General features: G+C 39.5%; 1 protein-coding gene across 1 annotated transcript in view; it reads left to right on the forward strand.

Moving 5' to 3' along the window:
- Window positions 1-386: 386 nt before the first annotated feature.
- LOC116503632 (A.superbus venom factor 1-like) overlaps window positions 387-14,210 on the forward strand; it is a 75,188-nt gene continuing 61,364 nt past the window's right edge. The window contains 9 exon segments of the mRNA XM_032210181.1: window positions 387-497; window positions 2,812-3,004; window positions 3,369-3,531; window positions 4,313-4,383; window positions 6,839-6,918; window positions 7,479-7,561; window positions 8,299-8,389; window positions 12,103-12,205; window positions 13,878-13,998. Of these exon segments, the coding sequence (XP_032066072.1) occupies window positions 427-497; window positions 2,812-3,004; window positions 3,369-3,531; window positions 4,313-4,383; window positions 6,839-6,918; window positions 7,479-7,561; window positions 8,299-8,389; window positions 12,103-12,205; window positions 13,878-13,998 (976 nt within the window). The 5' untranslated portion in view covers window positions 387-426.

The following is a 14,210-nucleotide window of genomic DNA, read 5'->3' on the forward strand; positions in this document are numbered from 1 at the left end:
ACCACCTCGTAAGCATACATATCAATTACTGTGATATGTTTAGGAACAGACTTTGGGGTAAGAAGTTGTACCCTCAAATTGGGCTACTTTAAAAACCCTTCCAACTATGTACTTGAGGGAGAGGGGCAAGGTAAGTTTGTGAATCACAAAATAAAGGAATATTTGCAGATATAATAGCAGAATATCAAAACCACATTGTACAAATACTGCTGTTTAGTCATTGCACTGAAACCCTGGTGAGACGATAAATAATCCAGTGTATGTTTTTGTTAATTTCCTCTGAAATGTCCTAGTTATTCAAGCTCCTCCCCACCCCATTTGTGTACTGATTAAACATTCAGCAATTGCAAAGGGGCTTGGCTTCAAAGCAGGCTCTCTGGATAAATACTGGAGTTGTCAACACTTCTCTGGTCCCTCTGGACTGCCATGGAGGGGATGACGTTCTATCTGGTGGCTGCTCTATTGATTGCTTTTCCAGCACCTTCCCAGGGGGCTCTGTAAGTATCATAGATATTTCAGCAGGGAAAGTAAAGCAGTGCTGGGGAAGCCTTGTGGTCCTTTTTGCGGGGTAATGAATTTCCTTGCAGGTGTAACAAAGATTTGTGGGCTTGACAGTCTGGGCTAAGCAGAGCTATCATGTCCAAGGTGCTTTATAGAGTAATGAACTTACTTGCAGGTGTCTCCAAACACTTTGGAGCTTTCTTAGAAAATCCAATACATCCCCATGACCGGAGTAAACATATTATAATCATCAATAAGGGGAACTGACAGGCCCTGAAGGTCCCCTTATTGACTGAGGAATTGTCCTTGGAATGAAGATTCTCTGGAGAAATATAAAAACCTCTTGTTCTCAGTTATGGCTAAATTATTTCCATTGCTATGCATACTGAAGCGTCAACAACTGTAAACAAAAAATAAAGTTGATTATTTAGAAAACAGTCATCCCACATTCTTTGTTTCTGATGTGTTCAAGTGACGTTTGCCTTCAGTGACATAGATATTGGCCTACCTGCTTGTTTTGAGAAAATATTTAATTTTCTGTCCGTACCTATACTGGAAAACCAGATACGATTTTGCAGCAGGCATACAGGATGTGATGTATGAGTGATAGCAGCAATGAGGCTGACCATATTTCTCTGGTCCCAGCATGGAGAATCAGCTACTGAAAAAGCAAAAGAGCAGAAGGAGGAGGGCAGAGAAGGTGATTTGTCAGTAGACATGTAGCAACTCTTATTGCAGGAAAGAAAAGGCAATGTTTAAGCCCTTTATCATAGGGGCCACTTCCTTTTCCCTTTATGAAAGCAATTGGAAAGGCAGGATCTGTGTTGGGAGTGTGGCAGAGGGGGGTTCCTACCAGTTCGCACCTATTCGGTAGAACCGGTTCGTCAAATCTACCGAACCGGTTAGAAGAGGTTCCACCAGTGGACCCGGAAAGCAGGCCACACCTACAGAAGAGGTTCCAAAAATTTTTTGAAACCCACCACTGGTCCTTGGATACGATTATTCTACACTATCATGCTCCTATTTATAAAACTCAGTGCCTGTGTGAAAGGTAAGGATGACTACTGCGTTTGTGGTACAATCAGAACATTGCGTGTGTTGAAGTTGTTTTAACGCGAACCAAAGATGCCTTTTAAAAAACAAGTTGACATCATATTCTTATGCATGCCAGTGCTGTGTGTGGGGCAATTTAAGGTGGTTCTGACAAGTGTCGTTGGCATCTTCATATCCGGTCATTACCTTTCACAGAGGCACCGAGTTTTATAAATATGAGCATGATAGTGTAGAATAATCATCTCCAAGGACCAGGGGTGGGTTTCAAAAATGTTTGGAACCTCTTCTGTAGGTGTGGCCTGCTTTCCGGGTCCACTGGTGGAACCTCTTCTTACCGCTTCAGTAGATTTGACGAACCGGTTCTACCGAATAGGTGGGCACTGGTAGGAACCCACCTCTGCTTCAGACGGTTAATGGGAACCACCTCTGTAAACCTCAGCAAACAAGAGTTCCTGTGGCACAGTAGAACTTTAAATACTGACTTTGGAGCCACCTGGTGGCCCATAGCTGGAGTCTTGCAATGGCTGAAGAAGGCATTTTATGCCCATGATTTGCTGTTGTTGTTGGATTACTCAAAACTGTCTGCATCCATTTTGGAAGATGCTCTTTTATTTTGAAAGCCAAACACCTATCAGTTCCGCCAATGTAATTGTCTCCACAATTACGAACAAGTTGGTAAACGCAATAAGTTTTGGCGCTGATAGGTTGTGCTTCCTTAATTAGGGGCAGCGGTAGCAGTGGTGGGATTCAAATAATTTAACAACCGGTTCTCTGCCCTAATGACCAGCAGGGGAGGCATGGCTTTGTGGTCCCGTGACTGTGTGGGCATGGCCAACTCAACATAGGGTTACTGGAGAATTGCATGCAGGCTGGGGACTGCCTGAACTTGGATGAAGAGACAATTCTATTTTTCAAATCTTAGATTCAAGCTCTGTTCCTTCATAGAAAAGATGGTCCTTTACTCTGCAAAGGGGCACTGCATTGCTCATTATAATGTATTGATTACATTACAATACCACGCAGGTTAGTCAGTCTCATTTTATAACTAAAAACCCCCAGGATCCCAAATATCCTTTAGGTGATATAAAGATACAATAGATGTATTCATTTTTCAACTTTATTTGAAAGCTTTCTGTGTCACATCTTTCACAATTTATTTCTTCACTTTTCTAAAAGAAAAGATCATGAAGAAACTTCACCAAATTGCACACTTTTCCTCAGCAGACTAAAAGGAGATTTTCTTTTCTTCTTCTGCAGCTACACCCTCATCACCCCTGGTGTTCTGCGAACAGATACAGACGAGCAAATTTTGGTGGAGGCACATGGAGACAATGCTCCGAAACAGCTTGACATCTTGGTTCAGGATTTTCCACGGATGCAGAAAACCTTGTTCCAAACCAGAGTAGAAATGAATCCAGCGGGAGGCATGCTTGTCACTCCAACTATAAAGGTGGGTGAATAGTAATGGTTGCAGTAGAGTCTATTGTATCCTATGCACCTTAGTCAAACATGACTAGATTGTCAAATATTGAGAGAAATTGAGCATAAAATTCTAAGGAGGAAGGCAAAATGGAATTTTGGGATACATATGTATTTATTTTACAGTTTTTACTGCCACAATTGCTGAAAGATTATCTGCAGCATTTCACAGCAAACAACCAAAATATTTAGATCACAATTTGTTTTTGACTCAGTCGTGAAAATTTCTGGATCGATGTTTTAGTGTTGTTGTCTAGGGCTACGGAATGAGGCCTCAGGTGGCCCTTAGTGATGATTATGTTTGAAGCCTTTGCTCTCCTCATCTTCTCATCCAGATTCCTGCAAAGGAACTCAAGAAGGACTCGAAGCAAATTCAGTATGTGATTGTGCAAGTAACTGGTCTTCCATCGACATTGGAAAAGGTGGTTCTCCTCTCTTACCAGAGTGGCTTTGTATTCATCCAGACAGACAAAGGCATCTATACACCAGGCTCTCCAGGTAAACTCTTTTTCCGCCTCTCTTTCTCCACTCCCCTGGGGTTATGTGATGAATAATGCTATAAACAAAACCATCCCTGGGATTTGTCATTTATTTGAGATATTTCTAGAGAGTTTGGGAAAGGGAAGAATGTATTCCTTGTGAGTATTGGCATTGGTGATATTGAGAGATCAAGCTTAGAAAGTTCAGAAAAGATTTAAGAAACACATTGATAGATGGTCCAGTGGAATGTAATCCAAATTAGTGCAGGGGTATCAAACTTGACTTCATTGTGGGCTGCATCAAGATTGTGTTTGACCTCAGGGTGCTGGGTGGGCCTGGCCAGGGTAGGTGTAGCCAGTTCAATGTCACTCGTGTTGGAGACACCTGTGGTGACCCGAGTACTCTGCCAGCGAAAACGGGCTCCCAAGCTCAGTTTTTGGCTGAGAGCCCATTAGCCAAACAAACTGAACTGAACTGACCATACTGATTGGATAGAATAAAGGGGAACGTTTAACTATGCTGTTTGCGCGCAAAATTGTTAATATTGGCTTTGCTACTTCTGTATCCATATTGGCTCAGTAAATTATACTTTTGGTAATAAAAATGTCCCGGGAGTCTTTATTTGCTGCATGAACCATGTGGGACGATTGACAGATACAAAACATCAGGCAATTTATGACAATACTTTTTTTTTAGGATGCAAGCACATGAATCAATTAATTTTTTTTATTATGGTCACAGACCAGCACATATCTTCTGAGTACTATCACAAATTGCAGTTGGTCTCTTTTTTCCTTAGTGCGCTATCGTGTCTTTTCTATGGATCACAACATGCACAGGATGGACAAAACTGTGATTGTCGAGTTTAAGGTGAGAATGGTGTCTGCAATCCTGTGTGATTAGTATAGGCCCCCTGAACAAGAAGTGGTTGTTGTTGATTCTTCTTTCCCATGTAATCAGGGCAACCACTTTATGAAGCTTTGGTTGGGCAACATTTTATATATGCATTTTTCCTAAATGGCTTAATTTTAAGCTCTGTGCCAAATATTAGGCTGTATCAATGATTCGAAAAGTTTCGATATGAAAGTGGAAAATAATGCCAAGGATGAATGTATGTATTTGTGTGTGTATATGGTGGGGATTGAAGCTGGTTGTTTACTTTGTGTTTTGTTGCAGTTTTCATCTGCACAATTTATTTTATTTTATTTTTTGCTGAAAAGGGCTTGGGGAGGCAAATGTTCTATTTTCAAAGCAAATGAGGCTGAATTATCTGTTCTGGCCTATCAGTTGATGTCATCTTGGTTAAAATTCAAATAATAGTCTTGCATCTTATAACCCAGTGTCCCACAGGCTGGGTTGCATTTGCTATCTATATTGTGTTATCACATAAAAAAAATCTAGTATTACACCTGGAGTTTGATGTTATACAATGCATAGGAACAGTGATATGCGGTGAGCTTCATGGCTGGTGAGGCAAGTGCAAAAGCCCTGCCGAAGCCCCGGTGCCATGTCCGCCATAAAGCGGGACCCTCACCAGCCATGAAGCTCACTGATCTATAACCACCCTTAGCAGGACCTCCAACCATGTCCCTCCACAAGCCCCCACCCTGCCCCGTCCTCCCCAGTGCCCCTCCACTCCCCCCATCCCCGAAGCCCCCCACCCTCCTGGGGGGAGCATTCACCTGCCGCCAGGGCTGGGGGGCCGCCGCCGCCTCCCTCCGCGCCCGCCCCCATGGCCGCCGCACCCACGTGGAGCCACCGAGGCAGCGCCGAATGAGTGCTGATTGAGCTATGTCGGCCAGAGGAGCGCTGAGCCGCTGATGGGTGGAGGCAACGGGCTCCTGAGTGCGTGCAGAGTGCCTTCGGGATTGCTGGGGAAGAAGTTGGGGAGCGAGGGTCGCCCGGACCTCACAGCCTCCCCACAATCGCACCCCCAGCATCTGCTATGGCAAGCTGGCACTTTAAAGGCATGCCAGCACTCAGGCAGGGCTCGGCCGCCATTCAGCGAAACATGTTTCGCTGAATGGCAGCCGAGCTCTAAAGTGCTGGTATGCCTTTAAATGCCGGCTTGCCTTCCGTGCCGGCCAGCGCAGAAAGCAAGCCAGCACTTCAAAGGCATGCCGACATTTTAGCGTGCCCCTTGGCTGCCATTCAGCGAAACATGTTTCGCTGAACGGTGGCCGAGCTCTAAACTGCCAGCATGCCTTTAAATGCCGGCTTGCCTTCCGCACCGGCCGCCACGGAAGGGAAGTCGGCACTTCAAAGGCATGCTGGTATTTTAGCGTGCCAGCAGGCAGGGCTCGGCTCAACATGTTTCGCTGAATGGCGGCTGAGCCCTAAAGTGCCGGCATGCCTTTAAATGCCGGCTTGCCTTCCATGCTGGTCAGCGCAGAAGGCAAGCTGGCACTTTAAAGGCATGTCGGCACTTTAGCATGCTGGCAGGCAGGGCTCGGCTGCCGTTCACTGAAACCTTTTTTGCAGAATGGCGGCCGAGCTCTAAAGTGCCGGCATGCCTTCGCGCCGGCCGGCCATTCAGCAAAACATGTCCTGGTTTGTGGGCAGGTGGCATGCTTGCACTTTAAAATGCATGCTGCCCGGCCACAAACTAAGACATGTTTCGCTCTATGGCACGCCGAGGCGGCATGGCTTTAAAAAATAAAAAAATAAAATGAAAAATAAAAAAATATATATGAAAAATAAAAATAGATGTGCAAGTCCGCGGGCCAGCCAAGGCGGGTAAACCCTCCCCCACACACATGCACATACACATAATAAAAACAAATTACAATTACTTACAAATAAATTGAATTCCTCCCCCCTGCCCCCTCGCTCTGACCCACATACCTTCCAGCTGAGTCGAAAATGCTAGATTTGGTCTAGCCAGGGCTAGGCAGGCTAGGCTAGTTGCTGCTAGAGTCACCACGTGGATGACTCTGCTTAAACGTTTTAAAATAGGCTCTAAACAAAAGCACCCTCTGCAGGAGGAGGCAGGAGAATCACGTGCCTCATTTGCATACGGAATTTTTTGCGTTTTAACCCTTGGTTGACTCTTAAAAGGTGAAAAATTCCTTATGCAAAGGAGGCCCATAATTCTCTAGCCTCCTCCTACTAACTGCACTCAGCAGACTCAGAGTCACTGTGACTTAGAGTCTGGGAGCAACTACCTTGGCCTTTTTAATTATTTTAAAAATAGTTTCCTTTCCCTCAGGAGACTGGTGAGGCCCCGCCTCCCTTGCCTCTAGTGACTGCACGTTACTGCATAGGAAATATTGTGCAACATTTTACATTTTTTCAACACATTCATATTTTATTTCCTTGTGCCCAGACTCCACAAGGCATTGTCGTTAGTTCTAATCCAGTTGATCCAAAGTTCATCCGGCCTTACAATTTACCAGAGCTTGTCAGGTAATTTAACATTAATATTATCATAAGGCTACCTGTTTTGAAACCAAACTGAAACTGTGATACAGGAAAAAAAAACATACAGCTATTAAAGACCAGTTAAAGAATAAGGCTGTATAGTATTTTCCCTTTTAGCCTGCTTCCCTGATCTATTATTACTAAGGTAAGAAAAAAAAATCCAGGTTTGATCATTTTAATTTGTCCATTACATTTCTATTTCCTCTTGTTTTTTGAAGAGCCCAGATCAGCTGCAATATTATTTTTATGGCAATTCTGTGAAATTGAGTGGACAAATAATAGATACAATCTTATCACCAACACTTAAACTCAGGGAGCAAGTGGAAATTTGTTGCAGATATAAGATTCACATTTCAACTCCCACATATTTGAATCTGAAGATTTATGAAACAGTCATTTTCTTCGCCCTTTCTAATTATTCATCATAGGACAAGTAAACCTATTAATATCAGGAAGAAGCCTTGTATCCCTTGTTCATAACGTTATTGTCATAAATCAATTATAAAGTCAAAAGAATGAAAAATACTTTCATTTTCTTCCTATAGTTTGGGGACATGGAAGGTTGTGGCCAAATATGAGCATTCCCCAGAGGAGAGCTATACCGCATGTTTTGATGTAAGGGAATATGGTAAGAAGATTCATTTCTGTTCAACCAAGCCAATTCCTGATCCCGGGTCTCTTTCCCTTCCATGTTGTTTCTAAAAAGAATCTAGTTCTATCATTAGTAGAAGTTGGAAATTATGAGAACCAATTTGGTGTAGTGGTTAAGGTAGCAATTTAGAGAGCCGAGGTTGCGCAGTGGTTAGGGTGCAGTACTGCAGGCCACTTCAGCTGACTGTTATCTGCAGTTCAGCGGTTCTAATCTCACCGGCTCAAGGTTGACTCATCCTTCCATCCTTCCGAGGTGGGTGAAATGAGGACCCGGATTGTTGGGGGTGATATGCTGACTCTGTAAACCACTTAGAGAGGGCTGAAAGCCCTATGAAGCGGTATATAAGTCTAACTGCTATTGCTATTCCTAACCTAGAACTCTGGAAACTGTGAATACTAATCCCACCTTAGCCATGAAAGCCATCTTGGGTGATCTTGACCAGTCATTCTTTCTCAGTCCAATCTACCTCACATGGTTGTTGTGGGAAAAATAGAATGAGAAAGGTGTGTTGGGTATGAGTTATCTGTACAAATAATAAAGGCAAGACACCAATAAATAAATAAAATAGGAGGAAGGAGTATTAGATAGGTTCACCACTTTGAGTTGTTACAAAAATAAGAAAGGTGTGATATAAATAAATAATAAATAAAATATATTGAATAAAACCTGTCAGCGCTAAACTTCCAACTTTTCGTCTGTTTCTTTTTCTGTAGTGCTGCCAAGCTTTGAAGTTCGTCTGCAGCCCTCAGAGAACTTTTTTTACGTTGACGGCAATGCAGATTTCCACCTGTCTATCACTGCAACGTATGCTTATTTACAACTATGAGTGGCTAAAGAGATTTATTTTGGCACTGGGTAACATCTGCATGAAAGTGGTTTTTATTTGGGTCATAATATTCAGAAAAAATAAGATTTGGAGACTAGTTCTGATTTGAGCATATTTAATTGAAATTTGTTTAGCAAATACGTTCTTTATAAAATTGTAAAATAGACTTTACTTACGGTAGCTTTATTAGCCTGACTCAGGGGTGGGTTCCTACCGGTTCAGCCAAACCAGTAGTGGTTTGATGACCTAGGTGGCTGGAACCAGCAGCGAACCAGGCCAGCTACGTCCCCGATCCGGTTCTCCCGGCAGCGCTGTAGGCCCCACCATCTTAGTTTTTTTGCTTCTGCGCATGTACAGAGCAATTTTTATTGCACTGGTTGGCCACACCCTATTATTAGTTCATTTTATGCGTAATATTTTAAATTTAAGTAAATTTAAATTAGTTTTTATTATAGCATTACATCACCCTGTATCCTTTCAATAGTAGTGCAATCTTATATCTCTTGCCATTTGTAGTATATGTGTTCTAATTGCTTTCTTGGTAGATCTTATATGGACTTTTCTTAGCAACTTGTTTTTCATTGCATATCTTGTAAAGACTCAAAACCCTCCATCTGTCCCTACCACCAACTTCCCTTTGCTTCTGCCAAAATTTTTATCATTACTTCTGCCAAATTTTCTCCCTTTTCTCCTTCTATATTCTGGAATCTGAGGTAAAATTCTAATCTGTCGAATTCTCATTTCAATATTCCACTCTTGTCTTTTCCAACCACACTCAATCGGCTGTCAATATCACCAATTTTCTTATCTTTTTGTTCATCTTTTTTTTTCAATTTTTTGAACTTTGTCCTCGTATTTCATCATCATTTGGTAAATATTCTCAATGTTTCCATCTATTTTTTCTGTACTTTGTTCAATATTTTCCAATCTCTTTTCAATGCTCTCTGTTCTTGTATTTTTTTAATTTCTTGCATAATCATTTGCAATTTCACTTCCTTTTCTTTTTCATGTTGCTCCGTTCCTCCAGTTAGTAAACACTGCCACTATAGAATCCAAATATTTTTTATTAAATTCCAAACAAATTCACTGCAATCTTCTCTTTTTCAAGTCAAGGCTTTCTTTTCATTCCAATCCAGCTACTGATAGTACCCCAGAGGAGCACCTGTATAAACAATTGGTGCTCTTTCCACTATCATTTTCAATAAACAAACTCAGAATCCTTGAAATGTAGATCAAATGTTCAAAGAAAAAAAGAAAAACAATGTTTCCAAGCCTCCAAGCCTCTAAGTGGCAGTGTTACTTCTTTTCCTCTACTTTTACTCCCCTCTTAATATTCCAAACTTAAGGAGAAAAAGAGAAGTTCTTAGGAAAAAATGCAATAGAGTGTTGAAAAAAGAAAAAGAGTCTTAATCAATAAGTATTAAAAAAAAAGAAAAATAGAAGAAGAAAAAAATGGTCCAGTTTAAAAAGTAAGAAGCATTTGTAAAAATTCCATGAATAAAAAAATTAAAGAAAAATAACACACTAAGTTTGACTCAGGCTTAATCTCGCCGCTTAACCTCTTCTGTCTTCAATTTTAACTTTACTTTTAATCTTTGTTTTCTAATAATAAATTTTACCTCACCAATTCGACACACTTTCTCTCCCGCTTTCCTTCCGTTCTGGAGCTGTCCCAACTTTCAGCAGCTTTAATGGCTGCTTCTCTGTGGCCGGAAAAAAGGGCTTCTCCTGGATTTACCAGGGAGTTTGTGATGTCCCTGGGATCAGCAGGATGTGCCCTTCTCTATCACTGTCTCTACGGGATGGTTTAGGTCCAGTGGCAGAGATATTGACAGCGATCTTGGAGCTTCAAGATCGCACATCGTACCGTCTCAACATCATCCCCGCCTCTCCTCCTCTTTTTCTATCCTTACCTTCCAGCTTTCCCCACCCAAGTCTCCCCTTCCTCTTCTTTCCCTTTCTCCCCCTCCCGATTTGCAATTGGATTGGCATGCTTTCATATGGTATGGGAAAAATAAGATCCATGGTTACTTTCAAAGACATTATATAAGAAATGCTTTATTATTAGTATGGGAGAAAATTAGAGAACAACATTATCTGAAGATACCAGTTTGCCTTTTGATGATGGAAGCACTTATACATCCAAATATCATTAATATGAGAAATATTGTTAGATACGAAGATATTTCGTCTGAGAAGGGGGAGCTCAAAACTAAACAAGAATTGAAAAACCAAGGGATTGATATGGTTTGGTATACACAACTGCAAATACAATCTAAATATGAAAAAGATGCTAAACTATATGGCTTTTATAAGGAACTGACAGAACTGGATAAGATACTAACAGGAACAGAAGAGAGAGTGATAAAAAAACCTGTATAGCTACCTATTGTATATTAAATTAGAAGAAGAACAAGTAAAAGAAACAATGATAGGATGGGCAAAAACTTTGGTTATATGATAGAGTTAGACAAATGGCAGCAACTATGGGACAGAAATTATAAATTAACAATGTCAACTGCATTCAAGGAGAATTTGTATAAGATGCTTGATAGATGGCACTTTCCACTGGAAAGATTAGCAAAGATGGTTAAAGATAAATCAGCCAAATGTTGGAAATGTTATCAGATACCAGGATCTTACTATCATATGTGGTAGACATATGTAGAAGGTAAAAAATATTGGACAAAATCTGTATGTGGTTGGAAAAGATGATACAACAATATATTGATTTTAAACAGAATTATTCTTGTTTGGGATTTTACTAGAAACGTATAGTAAAGAAAACGTATATTTATTCATGTAATAACTGCAGCTAGAATTGTATTTGCACAAAATTGGAAAAAGTGAAGAGATCCCTACAGATGAGAACGTGATTACAAAAATATTAGAATGTGCAGAAATGAATAGATTAACACTTGTAATTAAAGAAAAGGAAGAATTTGACTATTATAGTATATAGGAGTTAATTTATCAACGGTTAGAAAATAAATATGAAAATTAGAAATGAAAGCAGAGGAGTGAAATAGGGAAACTGTATTAATAAAGTTAAACAAGTAAAGAAGGGGATTATTATAATAGTATGTTATGTGTTAGTATCAATTTAAGAATAGATAAGATATTGAACATGGCTGTAACTTTAATTGTTATTGCACAAAATGTTTGTACCCAGATGATAGAGTTTAATGAAAGATGGAATGTTTGTATTAAAATAAAATAAAGAACTTATAAAAAAAGAAATAGGTCAGCAACCTCACTAATGTCTGTGGAGATTCTCAATCATCCAGGTCATAGTTGTCTCAAAGGAGGTTTTTTTCTTCAAAAGGCAACTGTTTTTTCCTTGAGGAAGAAGAAGTAAACATTTCACTTCTCATCCAAGAAGCGTCCTCAGTTCTGAGGTGTTCAGGACAGATAAGTACTGGATGGTGGGGGGAGGGGAGGATAGGTTCTGATAGGTTAGTGGTGAGGGGGGAAATGGAAGGATTGCAATTTTTTTTGCAATTGTATTGTAAGCTTCATGGATGAGAAGTGAAATGTTTTCTTCTTCAAGGAAAAAACAGTCCACTTGCCTTTTGAAGAAAAGAGCATCTTTGAGACACCATCACTGATGCGCCCCTCTTGTGTTCAGAGAAGATCTGTGGGGAAAGCAAAGATGTATAATTGGGCCTTTACTTTCATGGTGTCATTACAGGTACTTGTATGGAAAGAAAGTCGAAGGTGTGGCCTTTGTCCTCTTTGGAGTGAAAACAAATGATGGCAAAAAGAACATTCCAGACTCACTCACAAGAATTCCGGTAAAGTGTAACAGAGGTGTTTGCATATGTAGGAGTGTGCTTGTGGGTTTGTGTGTCAGATCTACTAGAACATTTTCACTAGAAGGCTAAGCTACCGTTATTGAGGTTGGCTATAATAACAGAATTTTACAAGCCTGGTTGTGCTATAATTCCCTCTCCTTCAAATAATTCAGTGAATGAGGGAGTGTCTGCTTCAGTCTCTTCTGAGAAATCAGCTCTCCACAAATGAACTGGCGAATGTGTGGGAAAGCCTGAAAATATCACTGGTTTCGAGTCTTTACAAGATATGCAATGAAAAACAAGTTGCCAAGAAAAGTCCATATAAGATCTACCAAGAAATTAGGTTTAAAGTCTACATGTTTCCCTGTTATGTATTTTTGCCTAATTTCTTTTGTGTTAGCACAAAGCCACCACATATGATAAAACATGGCCGTCTTTTGATTACATTTCCAACATTTGTTAGATATATTTTTAAACAGTTTAGCTAACCTTGCAGGTGCTAAATGCCATCTAGAAAACATTTTATATACATTTTCTTTATAAGAAGTTCCCATTGTTAAACTATAGTTCCATTCCCATAATGTTTGCCATTTCTCTAATTCTATGTTATAGCCAACATTTTCCCCCATTGTACCATTGTGTCTTTTATTTGTTCATCCTCCATTTTTAAATTTAGCAAAAAGTTATATACCTTAATTAATTTTTCCTCAGTGTTCAATAGTGTCTTATCAAACGGTGTTTGTCCTTTATAAAAGCCATACTTTTTCATATCTATGTCATATCTAGATTATATTTGCAATTGAGCCCACCATGATAATGTAATGACCTGTTCTTCAAGCTCTTGCTTCGATTTTAATTTCCCTTCAGTGTCTCAAATATCTTTATAACTCACGATTTTTTAAACATCACCACATTTGGATATATAAAGGCTTCTATCATAGAGAGCCATTCTGGAATTTTAGGCTTTATATTTTCCCATATCAATATTAGTGAATTTCGTATATAGTGATTTTGAAAATATCTATGAATTTTATTTTTCTCATACCATAGGAAGGCATGCCATCCTAATTGTAAATCATGTTCTTCTAAATATAAAAGTCTTTTGTGCCTGAGATTTATCCATTCTTTTAACCACGTTATCACACATGCTTGGTAATGCAAAAAACAATCTGGAAGTCGAAACCCTCCATTTTCTTTAGATTCTTGTAGCATTTTCAATTTTAGATTCTTGTAGCATTTTCCATTTTCAACATTTTTTCCTTGACAAATAAATGTCAACATCAATTTGTTCAAATCATCAAATAATTTCTTTACAATTTTTATAGGTACTGTTTGAAACAGGCAAAGCAGTTTTGGTAGGATATTCATTTTTATCGTGACAATCCTTCCTAACATTGGCAAATGTAAATGTTTCCATGTTTCCAAATTTAATTTTATTTGCTTAAAGTAAGTTTTATATAATTGTCTTCTATTGTTGCACATCTTGCTAAGTATATTCCTAAATATTTAACTTTCTTAACTATTTGAAAGTCCACTTTTTCTGCTAGATTTTGTTTTGTGTAAGATTTTTAATTAGAGCTTTAGTTTTTTCTCTCTTTATTTTGAGTCCTGCTACCTCTCCAAATAAAGAATTCTATTCTATTATTTTTGGTTATTTTTCATTTATTTTCAGATTATTGATGGAGATGGGGAAGCAACACTAGAAAGACGCATACTACGTTCTCGATTTCAAGATCTCAATCAGCTTGTTGGGCATACTCTGTGTGCATCTGTAACAGTGATAACAGACTCAGGTGAGCAGTGGTGGGAGAAGGGTATGTTGTTTCTTTGAATACAAACATATTACACTTTAAAAAAGTAACAGACTACAATTTTAAATACCAGGGATTGAAAACAACTAAATAAAAGAAAACAAACCATCGCCAGAATACATGTGACTTGGCTTTTAAATCCTCTCCTTTCACAATGATTATTCACCTTTATCCCACAAAAATCCACAATATTA

Source organism: Thamnophis elegans, chromosome 2 (assembly GCF_009769535.1).
Source record: "Thamnophis elegans isolate rThaEle1 chromosome 2, rThaEle1.pri, whole genome shotgun sequence".
Taxonomy (NCBI): Eukaryota; Metazoa; Chordata; class Lepidosauria; order Squamata; family Colubridae; genus Thamnophis; species Thamnophis elegans.